The 16,043-nt window shown below is 46.3% G+C and overlaps 1 protein-coding gene across 1 annotated transcript in view; it reads left to right on the forward strand.

Moving 5' to 3' along the window:
- Positions 1-16,043, forward strand: part of LOC147725082 (uncharacterized) — a 186,287-nt gene that overhangs the window by 28,389 nt on the left and 141,855 nt on the right. Inside the window, exon 3 of the mRNA XM_086967104.1 lies at positions 618-719. Within this exon, the coding sequence (XP_086823230.1) occupies positions 618-719 (102 nt within the window). The remainder of the gene's footprint in view (positions 1-617; positions 720-16,043) is intronic.

Here is a 16,043-nt window from a genome sequence, read left to right on the forward strand (position 1 = left end):
TATGATTAACTGATGCACAGTGTTGGTGTGTTTGACATCAGCACCATAACGATGCCCTAGTAATCAGGCAGCACCGAGGCACAGTGCTGGTTATTTTAGCAGCAGTGGTAAAGGGGGCATAGTAATCAGGCTACATCAAGGCACAGTGCTGGTGATTTCAGCAGCAGGGGTAAAAGGGACATAGTAATCAGGCTACTCCGAGGCACAGTGTTGGTCTGTTTAGCAGCAGTGCCGTGAAGGTGCCACTATAATAAGGTTGCACTGATGCACAGTGTTGGTGTGTTTTGCATCAGCACCATAACGGTGCCCTAGTAATCAGGCAGCACCGAGGCACAGTGCTGGTGATTTTAGCAGCAGTAGTAAAGGGGGCATAGTAATCAGGCTACACCGAGATACAGTGTTGGTGTGTTTAGCAGCAGTGCTGTGAAGGGGCCACAATAATAAGGTTGCACTGATGCACAGTGTTGGCGTGTTTGGCAGCAGTGCTGTAATGGTGCCATAATAACCATGCCTCACCGAGGCACAGTGTTGGTGTGTTAAGGAGTGTTGTCATGAAGGTGCCATAATATTCACAGACTGTCTTCAAGCTTCTGATCTGTTGTATTGTGTTATTCCAGGTGTGCCACAGTGTGACCCTGCGTGTGCTGATAACGAGCTGTGCACGAACAGTGCAGGGTATGCCCAGTGCAAGTGTCAACGAGGCAAATACACAAATGCAAGTAAGTTTGTAAGGTTCTTATGTATCAATGCATACACATACTCTAATGCATTCCTATAGTGAGCACAGCTTATAATATTACCACTCTCATAAGTCACATGTGATATGTTACCACAGTTGGGAAATGCAAAAACAACAGTTGATTGTCAGAATGCAGAACAATGTCATACATTCACTCCAGTACAGAGATCTGGGCCTAAATCCATCGTTTTTTTGCACTCCACACTACCCCAGTTCAGACATGGCCATATGCAAATCAGCCTTGACCCTGTGCCTCATGGGAACAGTCCAGCCCGAACTGCCAAGCCATGTCTTTCCTGGACCGGAATCAAGCATCCTAGCTTCGGTTTCTGGCTATCAGCCGTCTTCAGCCAGGATAGCTTGACTCCAGTGGTGTGGAGAGCATGGGACTCACGTCTGAGCATACCCATCCCACTCGGAGTAACAAAGAACGGTGATGGATTAAACCCAGATCTGATGACTGGGTGTGAGTGTTTGATTGGTTCAGATGCTCCATCCATCGCCACCCCCTTTTGTACCACCACAATTGGGAAAGGCAGCACAATATTTTCCCTCTACACAGACCAGAAAAGTTGATCCCAGCTGCGTTCTCCAGTATCTAAAATAAGACACATCTGATCACCTGTTGTGTTTGAGTTACAGCCATACCTTGATTTACATAGTTGCGGCTCCTCAGAAATGGGAGACAAATGTTGACCCAATGATTTTAAGCAGTGCAAAGAAGAAGCATAAAGTGATAATACCCTTATGCACATTGAATGCTTCCAGCCGCCTTGAGGGCAAGGCTGCTGTGCTCTCAGAGCAGGGCAAGAGAGTAGTGGTTTGCTCACTCCTAAGTGCATAATGACTGTTTGATTGGCCGTCTAGGGTTCCCAATCCAGTCATGCGTATACAATCGCTCTCATCGGATTTTTGGGGCCCCCGTTCAGAACAGCTTTTAAATTTACGATCCAGTTTCAGCTGGTTCATGTCCTCTTTGGCCAGATCACTGACAGTTCACAGACAACCTAATACAAACTCTAAATGTGTTTACATCTAATATTCAGGGACAGTGACGTGTGTTTTCAATATTGTAACACAGCTTCAGCAGGTCACTAATAGTACTGCAAACAATCTCTGCGACACCCTCCCAGTCTCATATTTGAGGTCCTCTTTTGATCTAAAAGAAACTTTTTAAATACATATTTGTCAGAAAAATGTCTGTAATAGACTACCACATATTACCTACATTAATCGTTGATTAAAGGAAAACAATATTTACAACAATCAGTTTAAGAATTTTTCAAGGTCACCATAGCAAGACTCTCTCATGGGGCCCCTGACATCCTGGGGCCCCGGGCCAGAGCCGACTTTGCTCATGCATTCAAACATCTCTGTGTGCAGGGCTGGTTCAGGTCCGGCTCTAGACTCAAGGTGCTATGGCCGGCACGTCCACACCATCCTGGGCAGCTGGCCCCCCTCTATGTGTATGACTGGGCCCTGTGCCTGGCCTCCATCCACGTCCTGCGCCTGTGACTCTACAGACTGGCTGCCAGAGGCCGGACCCCAACCCCACACAGCTTCTGACCATCTGCAGCTGGGGTTGGCCAATGTCTCTGGGTCCCAGCCAGACCCTGCCCCAAGCCACTGTGCGCACGCAACCCCCTCTATGCATAGGGTTTGGCTCGCCCTAGTCTGCCTTTTTCCCTGCCCGGTTACTTAAAATTTTTGTTCATTTCTTGCCTACTTTTATGAAACTGCGAATCCGGGCCAAGCATTACTAACTCTTGTACCTGCTGGGAGATGGCGGCCCTGATCCCACAACCCCGATTACTCCCTAGAAGGCCTGTGTGAAATGTAAATTCCGCCAGTGTCATTTGCATAATTTTCAGAATTTTGTCTCATCCAAAATTCCCCCAAATATGCCATTACATGACTGTGAGTAATTGCACTTCTTTTGTGATAAGCATTCAACATAAACGCATCATTTGCAACAAAAATTCACTGCAAACCAATAGGAACATAGATTTTTTTTGCCCAAAGCTCACCCTGACATTGAAAATTGACGCAATAATGCATTTCGTGCTCAACTGTAGAGCTAGAGGGCAGATATGAATTTCACATAATTATGCTCGATTTTGCATAATTACCTAATAGAAAATTGCACACATTTTCTTCTACCTACATAGGTGATCTGTGTTTAGTGAAGCTCCCCAGGGTTTGTGGCACCCAGGTTGGAAGCAAGCCTTGTTACCAAAGCTCTTTCTTGGATCTGGCATTCAGTCTTGGACCATGTACTCTGCACTTGTCTTGGAGTCTTAATTCTTTCTTGAAATGAGGGAGCTTTGAGGATAGGAGGGATGTGGGGCTGAGGATCATCCTACATACTGGATTGCCCACCAGAAGACACATGTTTCTTTTTCTGCAGCAAATCACATCACTTGGGTCACAGTTTTTGCAACTCGAAAAAAATATCTTTTGTCCAGAAAGATTCTTTAAATTTTTGGATTCCCACTGACCAAATATAAAAAACATCTTAACTCTTTAAAGCACACCTGGTACATTTTTACAATGTACTTTTATGTAATAAACCACAGAACAGATTTAAACTAAAAGTATGCAAACACATCATTTGAGTGAAATACTGCATTCATGCCAAATCTGTTGTAAAACTATTCAGAAGCTTTGACTGTAGTAGCAAGACATGTTCCTATGGCTGCTGAAATGGAAAAATATTTTTTTTAAGCTCCCTTCACTTTTTTCTCTTTGCACAGACACAAGAACATTGGCATGCTAGAACTTGGATCACTCCCCTAGGTGATCATTACATTTGATGCAGATCAATCCACAGGGTCAAATGTTATACACAATTCAAAAATCCTCTTTTCAGTGGCAAGTGTAGCTCACTCATAAGTACAGAGTGGTGACATATACATATATTTTCCATACATATTCAATGCCAAAAACAAAAGGTAAAGTGCAACTATGGTTAGCTTAAAATATAAGGCATTCAATTCAATGTGTTCAATTCAAGGCACTCGTAGAGTGCACAACTGCCTCTGAAGACTCATCCAGGTGTTAGCGGAGGGTCCAGGTGGGAGAAAAACCTGAGAATGCTGCAAATCTAAATGCCCAATAGCTAGGTGTCGAGAGGAAGGTTTCGAGGCTACGTCGGAAAATAGTTAACAGTTCATTTTAATATATTAACATATGTTAAATTCATACAGCAATTCATGTTGAGGTGACGTTAATGTTATGTTATGTTGTGTTGATTTGTAGATCATACTATCACTTGATGGGGCCGGGTTTCTTGCCATAAACATTCTCTGGAACCCCTGGTCAATGGATCCTTGGTGTCTGCTCAGAAGTGTAGAGGGGAGAAATAACTTTCCATTTCAGGTTTATGACAACGGAATTTCATAACTCCGAAGAATCACAGACTCCATGTTCTAAGTTTAGTCGATTTATTACAAAGCCAAACATAACTGGACATGCAAGCACCATAAAACGAAGTTCTAAAGATACATAGAAATTAATTGCAAGCCGAACCTACGAGCAATTTTGAGTTTCTGGAGCATAAAACGAATTACAAATTACAAAATCAGAATGCAAGCTACAAGAGCTCCTACATTAAGATCAGAATTCATTTGCTAGTTATAAATAAAGCGTTAGTCTGTCCCTACATTTCCATTAACATGACATCCCTACTTAGCATTCCCCAGGCAAGCTAGGAAAAGCTGTCAGCATATGAAGACTTCCTAAAAAGTTCCCTCACATTGTATGGGTCAAGTAGCATAAAGCTACAGAGCTCGTTCTAAGATGTTCCTTCGTTCTCTGTCAACCTATTCCCCTCTTCTTCTCATTTGACCACCTGGGCACTGTTACTCATTACAACACAAAAATCATAGAGCACGCCTATTTCACATCATTCGATTGCCTCATCTGGCTAGACACCTCCGCCAGGTAATTTTCCGCCCCGTGCCGACATTCCCGGCCTCTGGGTCAATGACCTTGATTATCAGGCCTTCCCAGTGAGAAAGAACACCATCTCAGATTATCAGCAATCCTTGTACAAACGCATCCTCTCCCTCCTGAGCATACCTACTAAAACAAAAGCGTTAGTACAACTAACAATGATAAATTTCTCCACCTGCAACAGAAACGTGAGAAAGAACAAATCCAACATAGACATGAAATTCAACTATTAAATCAAATACAAGAGCTTCCAGGGAAAATACATTTCAGGGCTACAGACATGGGCCAACATAAGAAAATATAATGCAGACCTCATAAACTACTCTTGGATGCACATTTTACTCAACATTTCTAAATTAACACGTTACATGAGCATATCAAATACGTAAATAATTATGAGCATCCTACATAAATTCTGCACGTTAATGTTTTCAGTAAAACATGCATGTATTTTTACTTCAGTGTCTTTCACTTGTTTATAGAAAAATATTCCTAACACATCACTCTTCATGTTATTACAGTACACATTCTAATGACCAACGTTAACACAACAAGATAATGAATGCACGTGCAGACGACTTGTGATTATGATGCACCCCTAAAAACAAAAGAGCACAATCGCTCTCTATCACACTCGCGAGGGTATCCTGATGCTCAGCAGGTGAAAGTCCCACAGTGGGCCTCCTCAAAAAGTGGTGGTACCAAAGGACTTATAAAGTGCACATCCCCAAAGGTATCATGGTGCTAACATCCAAAGGAGAAGATAAGATGTACAGGCAATGCCTATATCTCTTGGGTGAAAGATTCCTCGAAGAGCCATGGTTTTAATTGCAGTCTAAGTGGTTCCAATGATGGTATTGGTTGAATAGCTACTGGAAGAGAATTACAAATTCTAGGTGTCATACTGAAAACCTTTGCCCTCCCTTTCTTCATTTTTGAAATTTAGGGAGCATAAAAAAGTTGGCCTTGGATGACTACAAAATCTCAACTGGAGCATATCTTACCACACGCTTAGCAAGGAAATCTGGAGGTAGGCCATGGGGAGCCTTGAAAACTGGCCAACAAAACTTAAACTGGATATGCTGTAATATTGGCAGCCAGTGAATTTGTTTCAGCAGTGGAAGATAATGTGCTCAATGAGTGACTTAATCCTAATAGATGTTAATCCTAAATAGATGCTATTGGAATAGTCAATTCTCCTGCCAATCATAGCTGCCATAATTGTTTTCATGGCTCCAAAAGAAAAGTAAGGCCTAGGCTTCCTCACTGTTGATAGAAAGAATATTCCTTTGGAAATCACAGCCAACTTATTTTCCTCTACGATTCCTAAGCTTTTTGCCACCGTATTAAGTTTAGCAAGCAGGCTCAATTCTCTGGGCAAATAATGATCAGTCCAAGTTTCCAGGTCATCATTGAGGACAACATGTGTCTTCTCCACATTTAATTTCAAGAAATTTGTCTTCTTCCACTAACAAATAAAGCGCAATGCATCCTGAAATACAAAATTGGGCTGTCTCCACATTCTCCAGGCATTACAGAATCTAGTAGTCATCTGCATAGTTAAGAAATGTGGCATCCTCTTCTATTTAACTCCCTTATTGAAGTCTGTGTAGAAATATTAAACAGATTAAGTGAAAGGGCTGATGCCTGGGGAACTCCAGATCATTGGCGACCTCGATATAGAATCAGATTGTCAGATCAGTGGCGACCTCCATATATAGTGGCATGGTCAGATCATTGGTGACCTCCATATATAGTCGCATGGTCAGATCATTGGGACCTCCATATTGTTAGAATTGGGGAACTCTGGTTGGCACAGGTATGCACTTGTGACAAGCAGGGACCCTCTCTTCTAGTCAGGGCAAGAGACTCACTCCTTAGAATAACCCCTGCTCACCCTCTAGGTTGCGTGGCGCGAGCAGACAAGGCTAAACTTCAGGGCGTTAGTTAGTTAAGCATTTGATTGATTGATTGATTGATTGATTTTAGACTTATAGAGCGCATGGCTGCCCTGAAGCGTCCCAGCGCTAGTCCTAATCTGAACCCAATGAACTCAAGCGAAGGCAAAGTTAAGGAATGATAGGGAAGAGAAAGGTTTTGAGTGCTTTTCTGAATCTCAAGTGATCCGATTCCATTCGAAGTTCTCTCGGGAGGGAGTTCCATTTGTTTGATACATTCAATGAGAACCGGCGGCCTCCTGTGCGGGCCTTCCTCACTCTCGGAATGATGGCCAGATTTTCTCTATCTGAGCGAAGGGCCCTGGTCGACTTGTAGGGGCGGATCAGTTCACTCAAGGCCGGAGGGCCTTTGCCCTGCAGAGTTTTATGGGCGATGCAGAGTGACTTAAAAGTGATCCGCTCTTTGATGGGGAGCCAGTGCAGGGCTCTCAGCAGTGGTTTGGCTGAGGCCCGTCTCGGCGCCCCCATCAGCAGCCTAGCTGCAGCGTTCTGGGCTCGCTGAAGAGTATTAATAGTGGCAAGGGGGGCAGCGAGAAAAAGGGAGTTGCCGTAATCCAGTTTGGACAGGATCAGGCCCTGAATCAGCAGCTTTCTGGATTGGAACGGAAGGAGGGGGAGGACCTTCCGGGCTGCCCGTAACAGGCCAAAGCACCCTCCTGCCACCTTCTGCGCATGGGTCTTGAAGGTTAGTTGGGGTTCAAACCAGATCCCCAGGCTTTTGATTTGTTGCTTGGGAGGAGGAAGATCTCCCATACAGGCGGGCCACATCTCCGGGGGCAGAGAGTTGAATTGATTGCCTAAGAACATGATCTCCGTCTTAGTGCCATTTAGCTTGAGTTTCGAACTAGACATCCAAGAGGAAATGGCTGTAAGACAATCCGGGAGGTCGGCTGAACGGCCCTCTTGTTGTGACAACGAGACGACAAGCTGGGTGTCGTCTGCGTAACTAATGGATTTAATCCCGAATGGAGCTACCACCTTCTCTAACGGGGCCATGTAAACATTAAACAGTGTGGGGCTGAGGGAGGAGCCCTGCGGTACCCCACACTGAAGAGGGATGGCCTTAGACATGGACCCGTTTTCCCAGATCCTGAATGATCTCTCCTCCAGGTAAGACTGCAACCATTTGAGGGCTGATCCTGCAATGCCCAGCCGGGCCAAACGCTGGGCCAGGACTGCGTGATCTACGGTATCGAATGCAGCGCTTAGATCCAGGAGGATCAGAGCTACCGATCCCCCTGAATCCAAGATGCATCTCACCTCTTCAGTCACCGCCAAAAGGGCGGTGTCTGTGCCCTGACCCGGGCGAAAGCCTGTTTGAGAATCACTGAGGAGGTGGTTGGACTCCAGATACTCTGAAATCTGTCTATTCGCCACTTTTTCGGCTACTTTGCTCAATCCAGGTAGCAGAGAGATAGGGCGGAAATTTGCCAGATCAGAGGTGTTTAGTCCCGGCTTCTTCAGAAGCGTTTTGACTCTGGCCTGCTTCCAGCTAGGGGGCACTATACCTGAGGATAGTGACGTATTGAGTAGCTCAGTGGCTACAGGGGCAATGGTGTTCAGAGTTTGTTTTAAAATGTGCATCGGGGCTGGGTCTGAGGGCGAGCCACTTTTTACAGAGGAGAAGATGTTACAAAAGTCTTCCTTGGATATAGGACTGAATGCATCAAATTGGGGGCCGACAGGGTCAGGAGGAGGGGTCTCGGTAGGTACGGTGGCTGGGGATTGAGGGAGGCTGTCTAGAATTTTCCGAATTTTGGTGTCGAAGAATTCAGCTAACTGATTGCATTTCAGTACTGGGTCATTATGGACCAGAGTGGGGGCTGGGACTTTAAGTAGCTGGTTTACAATTTTAAATGTTTCTCTGGCAGAGTTGGAGGAAAGACGGATTTTTTCTTCGAAGAAGGCAGCTTTAGATCAGACACAGCAATCAGTGACCCACCACAGATGGACACCAGGTGTAGTTATGTATAAAAATATGTATGTCTTATGTAAAAATATGTTTCTATGCAGGTTTAAATTACAAGACCATAATAACGATTTTAAAATGAGGCCACAGTACTATTGAAGGCAATTGTTCTTGAAAAATGCTTAGCTTCAAGTCCTGCGCGCTTTGCGCTTGCTGTGCGACTCGTTCGTGGAAGTTTGTACTCTCAAAGGGAATTAATCAAACCTTGCAGACCCTGTGGTCCGATGCACATAACAGACTCAGTTCGAGTCGCACAGTACCTTGGTTGGTGGTGTTTGTGTCGCCCAGGTGCGGTTGCAGGCATAGGTGGGCCCGGGACGGGGTTGGTGGCTTTCCACAGGGAGTCCGGCTCGTACCTTCGGGTCTGCGGGGGACGCAATGTTCCAGGCAGGCAGGCGCGGCACTGGGCTCCTAGTACGTACTGTACTGGAGACCCGTTAGTGTGCGACACGGGCCTTCCGATGCAGGAGTGCGGAGCGGGATGGCCGGGTACGTTACGAACGTACGGTCCGTCCGAGGCAGAGAACAGCACTCTGATCGGATTCCGGCAGAAGAGGTGATGGATGCAAAGTGCGCTCCAAGCGAGCGAGGGGACAGCGTGCGGGCGGCCCAACGGAGCGTAGGGAGAGCGGCTAGAACTCGAGCGGGGCTCTCACAAGGCAGGGGCGGCCAGGCACAGCAGCACGGCCCAAGGAGGGTGCGAGGCGCACCAGAGATCACGGCTCCAGAGAGGGGGGAGACACAGCAGACCAGCAGCAAACAGCAAAGGCAGGATGAGCCCAATGGTCCTGGGGCTCAGTTTAGGGGGCAATCTCGCTTCCAAGCCCTTGGAGATCGTTTTGAGGCACAAGTTCTTTTGAGCAAAAATAAAACAAGTCTGTTGAAAAGGGTTTCTTCTCCTTTGGCAGCAAGGCAACCACTGCAGGCCAGTCCCCAGGAGAGGGACAGTCTTCCTCCTTCAGCTTTCCCGGTTCCTTCTCCTCAGGCAGAGGGTTCTTCTTGATTCAAAGCAGGATCTGATGTTTAGGAGCAGGGCTCCTACTTTTATACAGGATTTCTTTTGTTCTTTCAGGCAGGGGGGCCTTTGCCTAATCCAGTCCAGTCCCTGAGCACTTTGTTTTGCAGACTCTGGTTTCTCCTTTCAGTGAGCAGGGCAGGGACATCTGACGCTCCGCAGGAGGTGGAGCCAGCATTGTGGGGACAAGTCCAGTCCAAGAGCGCTCTGTTGAGAGTCTTCCCCTCTCTCTTCACAAGGTGCAAGGTAGAGTCATCAGTCGCTCCCCAGGGGGCGGAGCCAGCATTGAGGTGGCAGAGCACAGCCCTATTCAGAGTCAAGGGGCACTCCCCCCACCCATCCTGGTGTAATCTCCCTATTCACCGCCTGTCATCCCCAGCCTGTCTCCTGGAATACCCCAGCCCTGTCACTCACAGAAACCAGACAGCAGATACGCATCCTAGCAGAGGCGGGTGGAAATAGTTAGGCAAGCAAAGGCTAACTTTCTAAAAGTAGCATTTGCAAACATAGAATAAAAAAATAAACTTTACTAAAAGAAGTATTTTAATATTCTGAGTTCTGGCATACTAAACTTGACTTTCTACCATGCTCTCTGAGTCTGTTAGGATTATAGAGTGTAATAATTCCAGCAGTCCATTCTGGCCTATGGAGAGCAGGTAGCCTTACAATAGTGAAAAACAAGAATGGCTTTAATTCACTATTAGGACATGCCACACACATCAGGGCTTGTCCTACCTCATGCTTACAATGCATCCTGCCCTTGGGTCTACCATAGGGGTGACTAATATGAAGTTAAGGGAAGGTTTAGTGACTGGCAAGTAGGTGCACTTGCGCAGTTAGCATGTCAGTACGAGACTGCACGCAGGTTCTGCAATGGCAGACCTTAGACACATTTTACCAGGCTGCTTCTGTGGGTGGCACAACCAGTGCTGCAAGCTTACCAGCAGCAATTGTATTTACAAGCCCTGGCACTCCTGGTGCACTTTACTGGGGACTGATAGTAAACCAAATAATCCAATCATGGAAACCAATCAATGTATACACTTTTCATAGGGAGCACTTGCACTGTGGCACTGATTGGCAGTGGCACAGTGCCCTGAGCAGCTAACACCAGAAAAACACATCAGGCACATCAGCAAAAAGTGGAAGGGAGACTCACTCCAAGCTGCCATGTATAACACATATAGAGTGGAAAGGTCAGATCATTGTGACCTCCATATAGAGTGGCAAGGTCAGATCATCGGTGAAATCCAGATAGAATGGCATACCAGATGGTCAGATTTTTTACGACCTCCATACAGAATCGCACGGTCAGATCATTGGTGACCTCCACATATATTGGCATGGTTAGATCATTGGGGACCTCAACATACAGTGACATGGTCAGATCATTGGAGCCCTCAGCATACAGTGACATGCTCAGATCAGTAGTGACCTCCATATAGAATTGCATGCTCAGAACAATGGTAACCTCCATATAGAGTTTCATGGTCAGATCATTGGAGACCTCAGCATACAGTGACACGCTCAGATCATTGGTGACCTCCATATTGAATTGCATGGTCAGTTTATTGCCGACCTCCATATAGAGTGGCATGGTCAGATCCTTGGAGACCTCAGCATACAGTAATATGGTCAGATAATTGGAGTCCCCAGCATACAGTGACATACTCAGATCATTGGTGACCTCCATATTGAATTGCATGGTCAGTTCATTGCAAACCTCCATATAGAGTGGCATGGTCAGATCATTGGAGACCTCAGCATACAGTGACTTGCTCAGATCATGGGTGACCTCCATAAAGAATCGCATAGTCAGATCATAGGTGAACTACATATAAAGTGGCTTGGTCAGATCATTAGCAGCCTCCATGTGAAGCGGCATGGTCAGATCATTTGTAGCCTCCATATGGAGTGGCATGTTCAGATCATTGGCGACCTCTATATAAAATAGCATGGTCAGATTCTAGGCGACCTCCGCATAGAGTAACAAGGTCAGAACATTGGCAAACTCAGCATAGAGTGACATGGTCAGTTCTTTTGCGATCTCCATATAGAGTGCCATGGTCAGATCATTGGCGACCTCCATATAGAGTGGCTTGGTCAGATCTTTGGGGACCTCCATATAGAGTGCCATGGTCAGGTCATTGGAGACCGCAACATACACTGACATGCTCATATCATTGGTGACCTCCATATAGAGTGGCATGGTCAGATGATTAGAGACCTCAGCTTAAAGTGACATGGGCAGATCATTGGAGACCTCAGCATACAGTGAAATGCTCAGATCATTGGTGACCTCCATATAGAATGGCATGGTCAGATCATTGGAGTCCTCAGCATACAGTGACATGTTCAGATCATTGGCATCCTCAGCATAGAGTGACATGGTCAGATCAATGGAGACCTCCATATAGAGGGGCATGGTCAGATCATTGGAGACTTCGGCATACAGTGACATGGTCAGATCATTGTACACTTAGCATTTCCCCTTCCCAGAAATTGTGTGATAAGTTATCTTGTTTTTATAAGACAATATAGCATGTATTCAAGGTAGCTTCACACAAGGAAGGCATCTGGCTCTTCTATTCCCTCACCTTTCGAGACTTGGGTGGCTTAAGTACAAACTGCTGGCAGCCTTCTCAACTTTTAAGAGATTTCTCTGGAAGAGAGGAGAAAGGTCATTTTAAATGTGCCCCTGCCCTCCTGTTGGCTCCTGTCCACCCCGCATTGTGGCTGGGGCAGTGGAGACCATTATGCCTATGTTTAATAAATTATTTATTGGCACATTGGCCTCAGGGGTAGTGCGCAAGGAATGTAAAAATGCATCAGTGATTCCATGGTTTAACCTGCATTGGCAGAGCCAATAGGTCTTACCTATGGGCGAGCTACTGGATATGTCAATCGGGTGTGGGTGTTGAACAGAAAGTTTGGTGGTGAATTGAGGATTACAGCACATGTAAGAAAAGCAGTATGAAGTGGCCAGCACTACCTGCTTCATAGGGTTTTTTATTTTGGTCTGTTGTGCAGGTGAAAGTTTTGCACAGAAATAGCGCATTTTGCTTCCTCGTTTGAAGTCCCAGAAGGCAGACTTTTCCCAGAGCAAACATACATAACATCTGCATGAGCATGTTTAATTCCATAAGATACCTCCATGCAAAGAGAGAGGGTGTGGTGTAACTGCCAAAGCTATCGACTTTGGAGCTGGGGAATGAGTTTAGAGTCTGTGCTTGTTCAACATCCCTGAACCTTAGCAAATCACTCAATCTCCCCGTGCCTACACAAAATGAATTTTGCCTTGTGTAAAGCACTCCAAGTAAACACAGACAACGGGAGGGAGTAAACAACAGAGCCAGCCACTCTATAGAGTGGCTTAAAAAAAAGAAAGAAAATAGCTCCCAAAAGCACACTCATAACAACACAAGTACTTGTGCCATGAACTAGGAGAGTGTCATGTGCAAGAAGAGAGAAGTGCTGACTGCAGAGCTAACCAGCAGGAGCTCAGCAATTGAGAGTGAATTTGAAATAATGGGTGGCCTCTAAGTTCACTAAGAGTAAACAACATGTCTCGCCTAGACTGCACATAAGCTTTCAAGGTGAGAACTAAAAAGCCTACCTTGCAAGGGGCCCCCCTAAGACTTTGTTACACCACCAGCATCACACGTAGTGCTCTGATGTCCAGAGTTATAAAGAATAGGGAGATTCAGTTTACTTCGGCTGAGTCTGCGCCACTGGAGTTGACATAATATGGACAATGCAGTGGCAGCAGAATAAGGAGCCAGACCAAATGTATTTGCTGGAAAGTGTGGCCCTGTGTTGTTTCAGTGGCATTGCATGTATTCCTAACATAATAATTGCACTGCCCCCAGTGTACCTGTACCAAAGAGCTGGTAACCCAGGTAACACAGAGGCTCTCCTAGCAGCCACCATGTTGATAGTCATAGCTACCAACTACCGGGCAGGAACTGATTAGCTGTGGGAGAAAAGGTGAAGGGTGCAGCAGTTTAAAGGAATGGAGAGAACCCCTTATAAAGGCCCAATTACAGGTCTGGCAGTCCAAGGATTGTCAGAATCGTAGTGGCATGGTGGTGGCAGGTCCAGACACTGCTGGACAGGCAGTCCGACCGCCCCATTAGGAGTTGGCCAGTTGGACCACTCTGGGACCGCTGGAGTAGCTGTCAGACACTTCAATATGGTTGGTGAGATCAACGCGGTCCTTCCAAGTATATTAAAGATTTCCTCTTCTCCAAGGTTTACATGGAGGTTCTTCCTCCATGTAAACCTTGGAGGAGAAGAAACAAAGAGGGCTCTACAGGGCCCCCCTGTGCCTCAACTGCATGTGGATGCACACAGGGGGGCATTACATGTGCCCCCTTGTGTGCATGTACATAGGTTCCTGAATGACTTGGACTTTTAAGTTCATGTCATGCAGTAAACTTGTAGTGTGGTCCCATTGCGGTGCCTTTTTTGCCCAATACTCCTCACAGAAAATAGAGCTCATCTACCAAAAAAAAGTCCAGTCAGGGAGCTAATCTGCGGACTCTATGTCATCCAATCTGCCAGCACAGGCAACCTCTCGGGTGTTAAGTGTTTTACTCCTGTGACACTGACAGATGTGGATACTCTTCTTCGCATGGTCAAATCAGGTTCCCCCCTAGATACCATTCACGTCTCTGGCCTTCCATTTGTCTTCTCTCATCCAGGGTCTTTTCAATCTCTCACTGAGAGAGGGTCATGTTCTGTCAGAATGGAAAAAAGCACAGGTCATGCCTATCAGCAAGAACAACAAGGCTCCACTAACGGGCCTCTCTAATCTCCACCCCATTTCGCTCCTTCCATTCCTGAGCAAGCTTTTGGAGAAGCGCATAAATAAGCACCTCTCCAACCATGTCGCACAGGCTGGTTGCTTAGACTCCTCTCAGTCAGGCTTCAGGCCCAAATACAGCACACAATCAGCTCTGCTTGCAGTCACGGGGAACATCAGGATGGCCCTAGATAGGGGCCAATCTCTGATTCTGGAGCTGTTGGACCTATCAGCCGCGTTCAACACGGTTTCACACCAGATATTGCTCAGGAGACTGAAGGCGGCTGGAATTAGAGATTCTGCTCTGCAGTGGATGACAAGTTTTCTTTTTTCTCGTTCTCAGACCGTCATCCTTGGCCTGTACTGCTCGGTGCCTATGGAATTAACGAAGGGAGTGCCCCAGGGCTCCTGTTTGAGCCCCACCTTGGTTAATATCTATGTTGATCCCTTGGCCGACCTCCTCAGGGCATGTAGGTTCATTCCCATCTCTTCCGCTGATGACACACAACTTATTTTCCCATTTGACAAATTCACTCCAAAAGTACAGGCAACCTTCTCCTCTGGTATGAGAGCTATCTCTAACTGGGTGAAGTGTAACTTCCTCCAATGTAATGTTAGGAAGACAGAGATTCTGCTCTTTGGGGAGGCTTCCCTACTATGGACTCCGGATTGGTGGCCGGCTGACCTTGGGGTTCGCCCTGTTCCTAAATCCCTTGTCAAAGACCTAGGTATTCATCCTGATCAGGCTCTTACCTTAAAGGAGCATGCCGCTCAGACAGCCGTTTCCTGTTTTCACACAATGGGACAACTACGACAAGTCTTTCCTTTGCCTCCTGATTTAAAATGGAAGACCTTGACTCAGGCACTTATATTAAGCTGTCTGGACTACTGCAATGGCTTGTTGATTTCTGCTAATACGGTCTCACTTAGCAGACTGCAGGTAGTCCAGAACAATGCAGCATAATTGGTCCTCAATGCCCCTTCCCAGGACTGTCTCCCGCCCTCTTCTTTGCCAGCTGAACTGGCTTCCTATATGCGAGCAGGCCAAGTTCAAAGTCTGTTGTATCATCCAAAAGGCTTCATTTAACCTTGGCCACGCCTATGTCTCCGAGAAATTCACACCTCATCTGCCTTCTAGGTCCACCTGCTCGGGATCCAAATCTCTTCTTGTGGTACCTTAAGTCAAGAAAGCCAGACTGGGTGGGAAGGCTCTTTCCCATCTTGGTCCCCTATCCTGAAACAAACTTCCTCTGCATCTAAGACAATCTTTAGACCACCTACAATTTAGAAAACAGCTTAAAACCACTCTTTTCCATCTGTGATGTTGCAATTCAGCCTCATGTTCTGCCTCCCGTTCAAAGTGCAGAGATACTCCTTCTGGGGTCGATTCAGGCGCTATATAAACAAATAAATAAAAATAGACACTGCCACCTTTAAAAGAGGCACCGCCATGCTTCCCGCCTGCCTGACTACTTGAAAGTCGTAATCTGGCGTGCGAGCGGGGCGATCTTCGGCGGATGTGCTGTTTGCATCGCCACACCAACGCTCCACCAAAACATCATAATCAGGGCCATACGTTTTACTGCCATGGCTGCCATCTCCCT

Source organism: Lissotriton vulgaris, chromosome 4_1 (assembly GCF_964263255.1).
Source record: "Lissotriton vulgaris chromosome 4_1, aLisVul1.2, whole genome shotgun sequence".
In the NCBI taxonomy this organism is placed as follows: Eukaryota; Metazoa; Chordata; class Amphibia; order Caudata; family Salamandridae; genus Lissotriton; species Lissotriton vulgaris.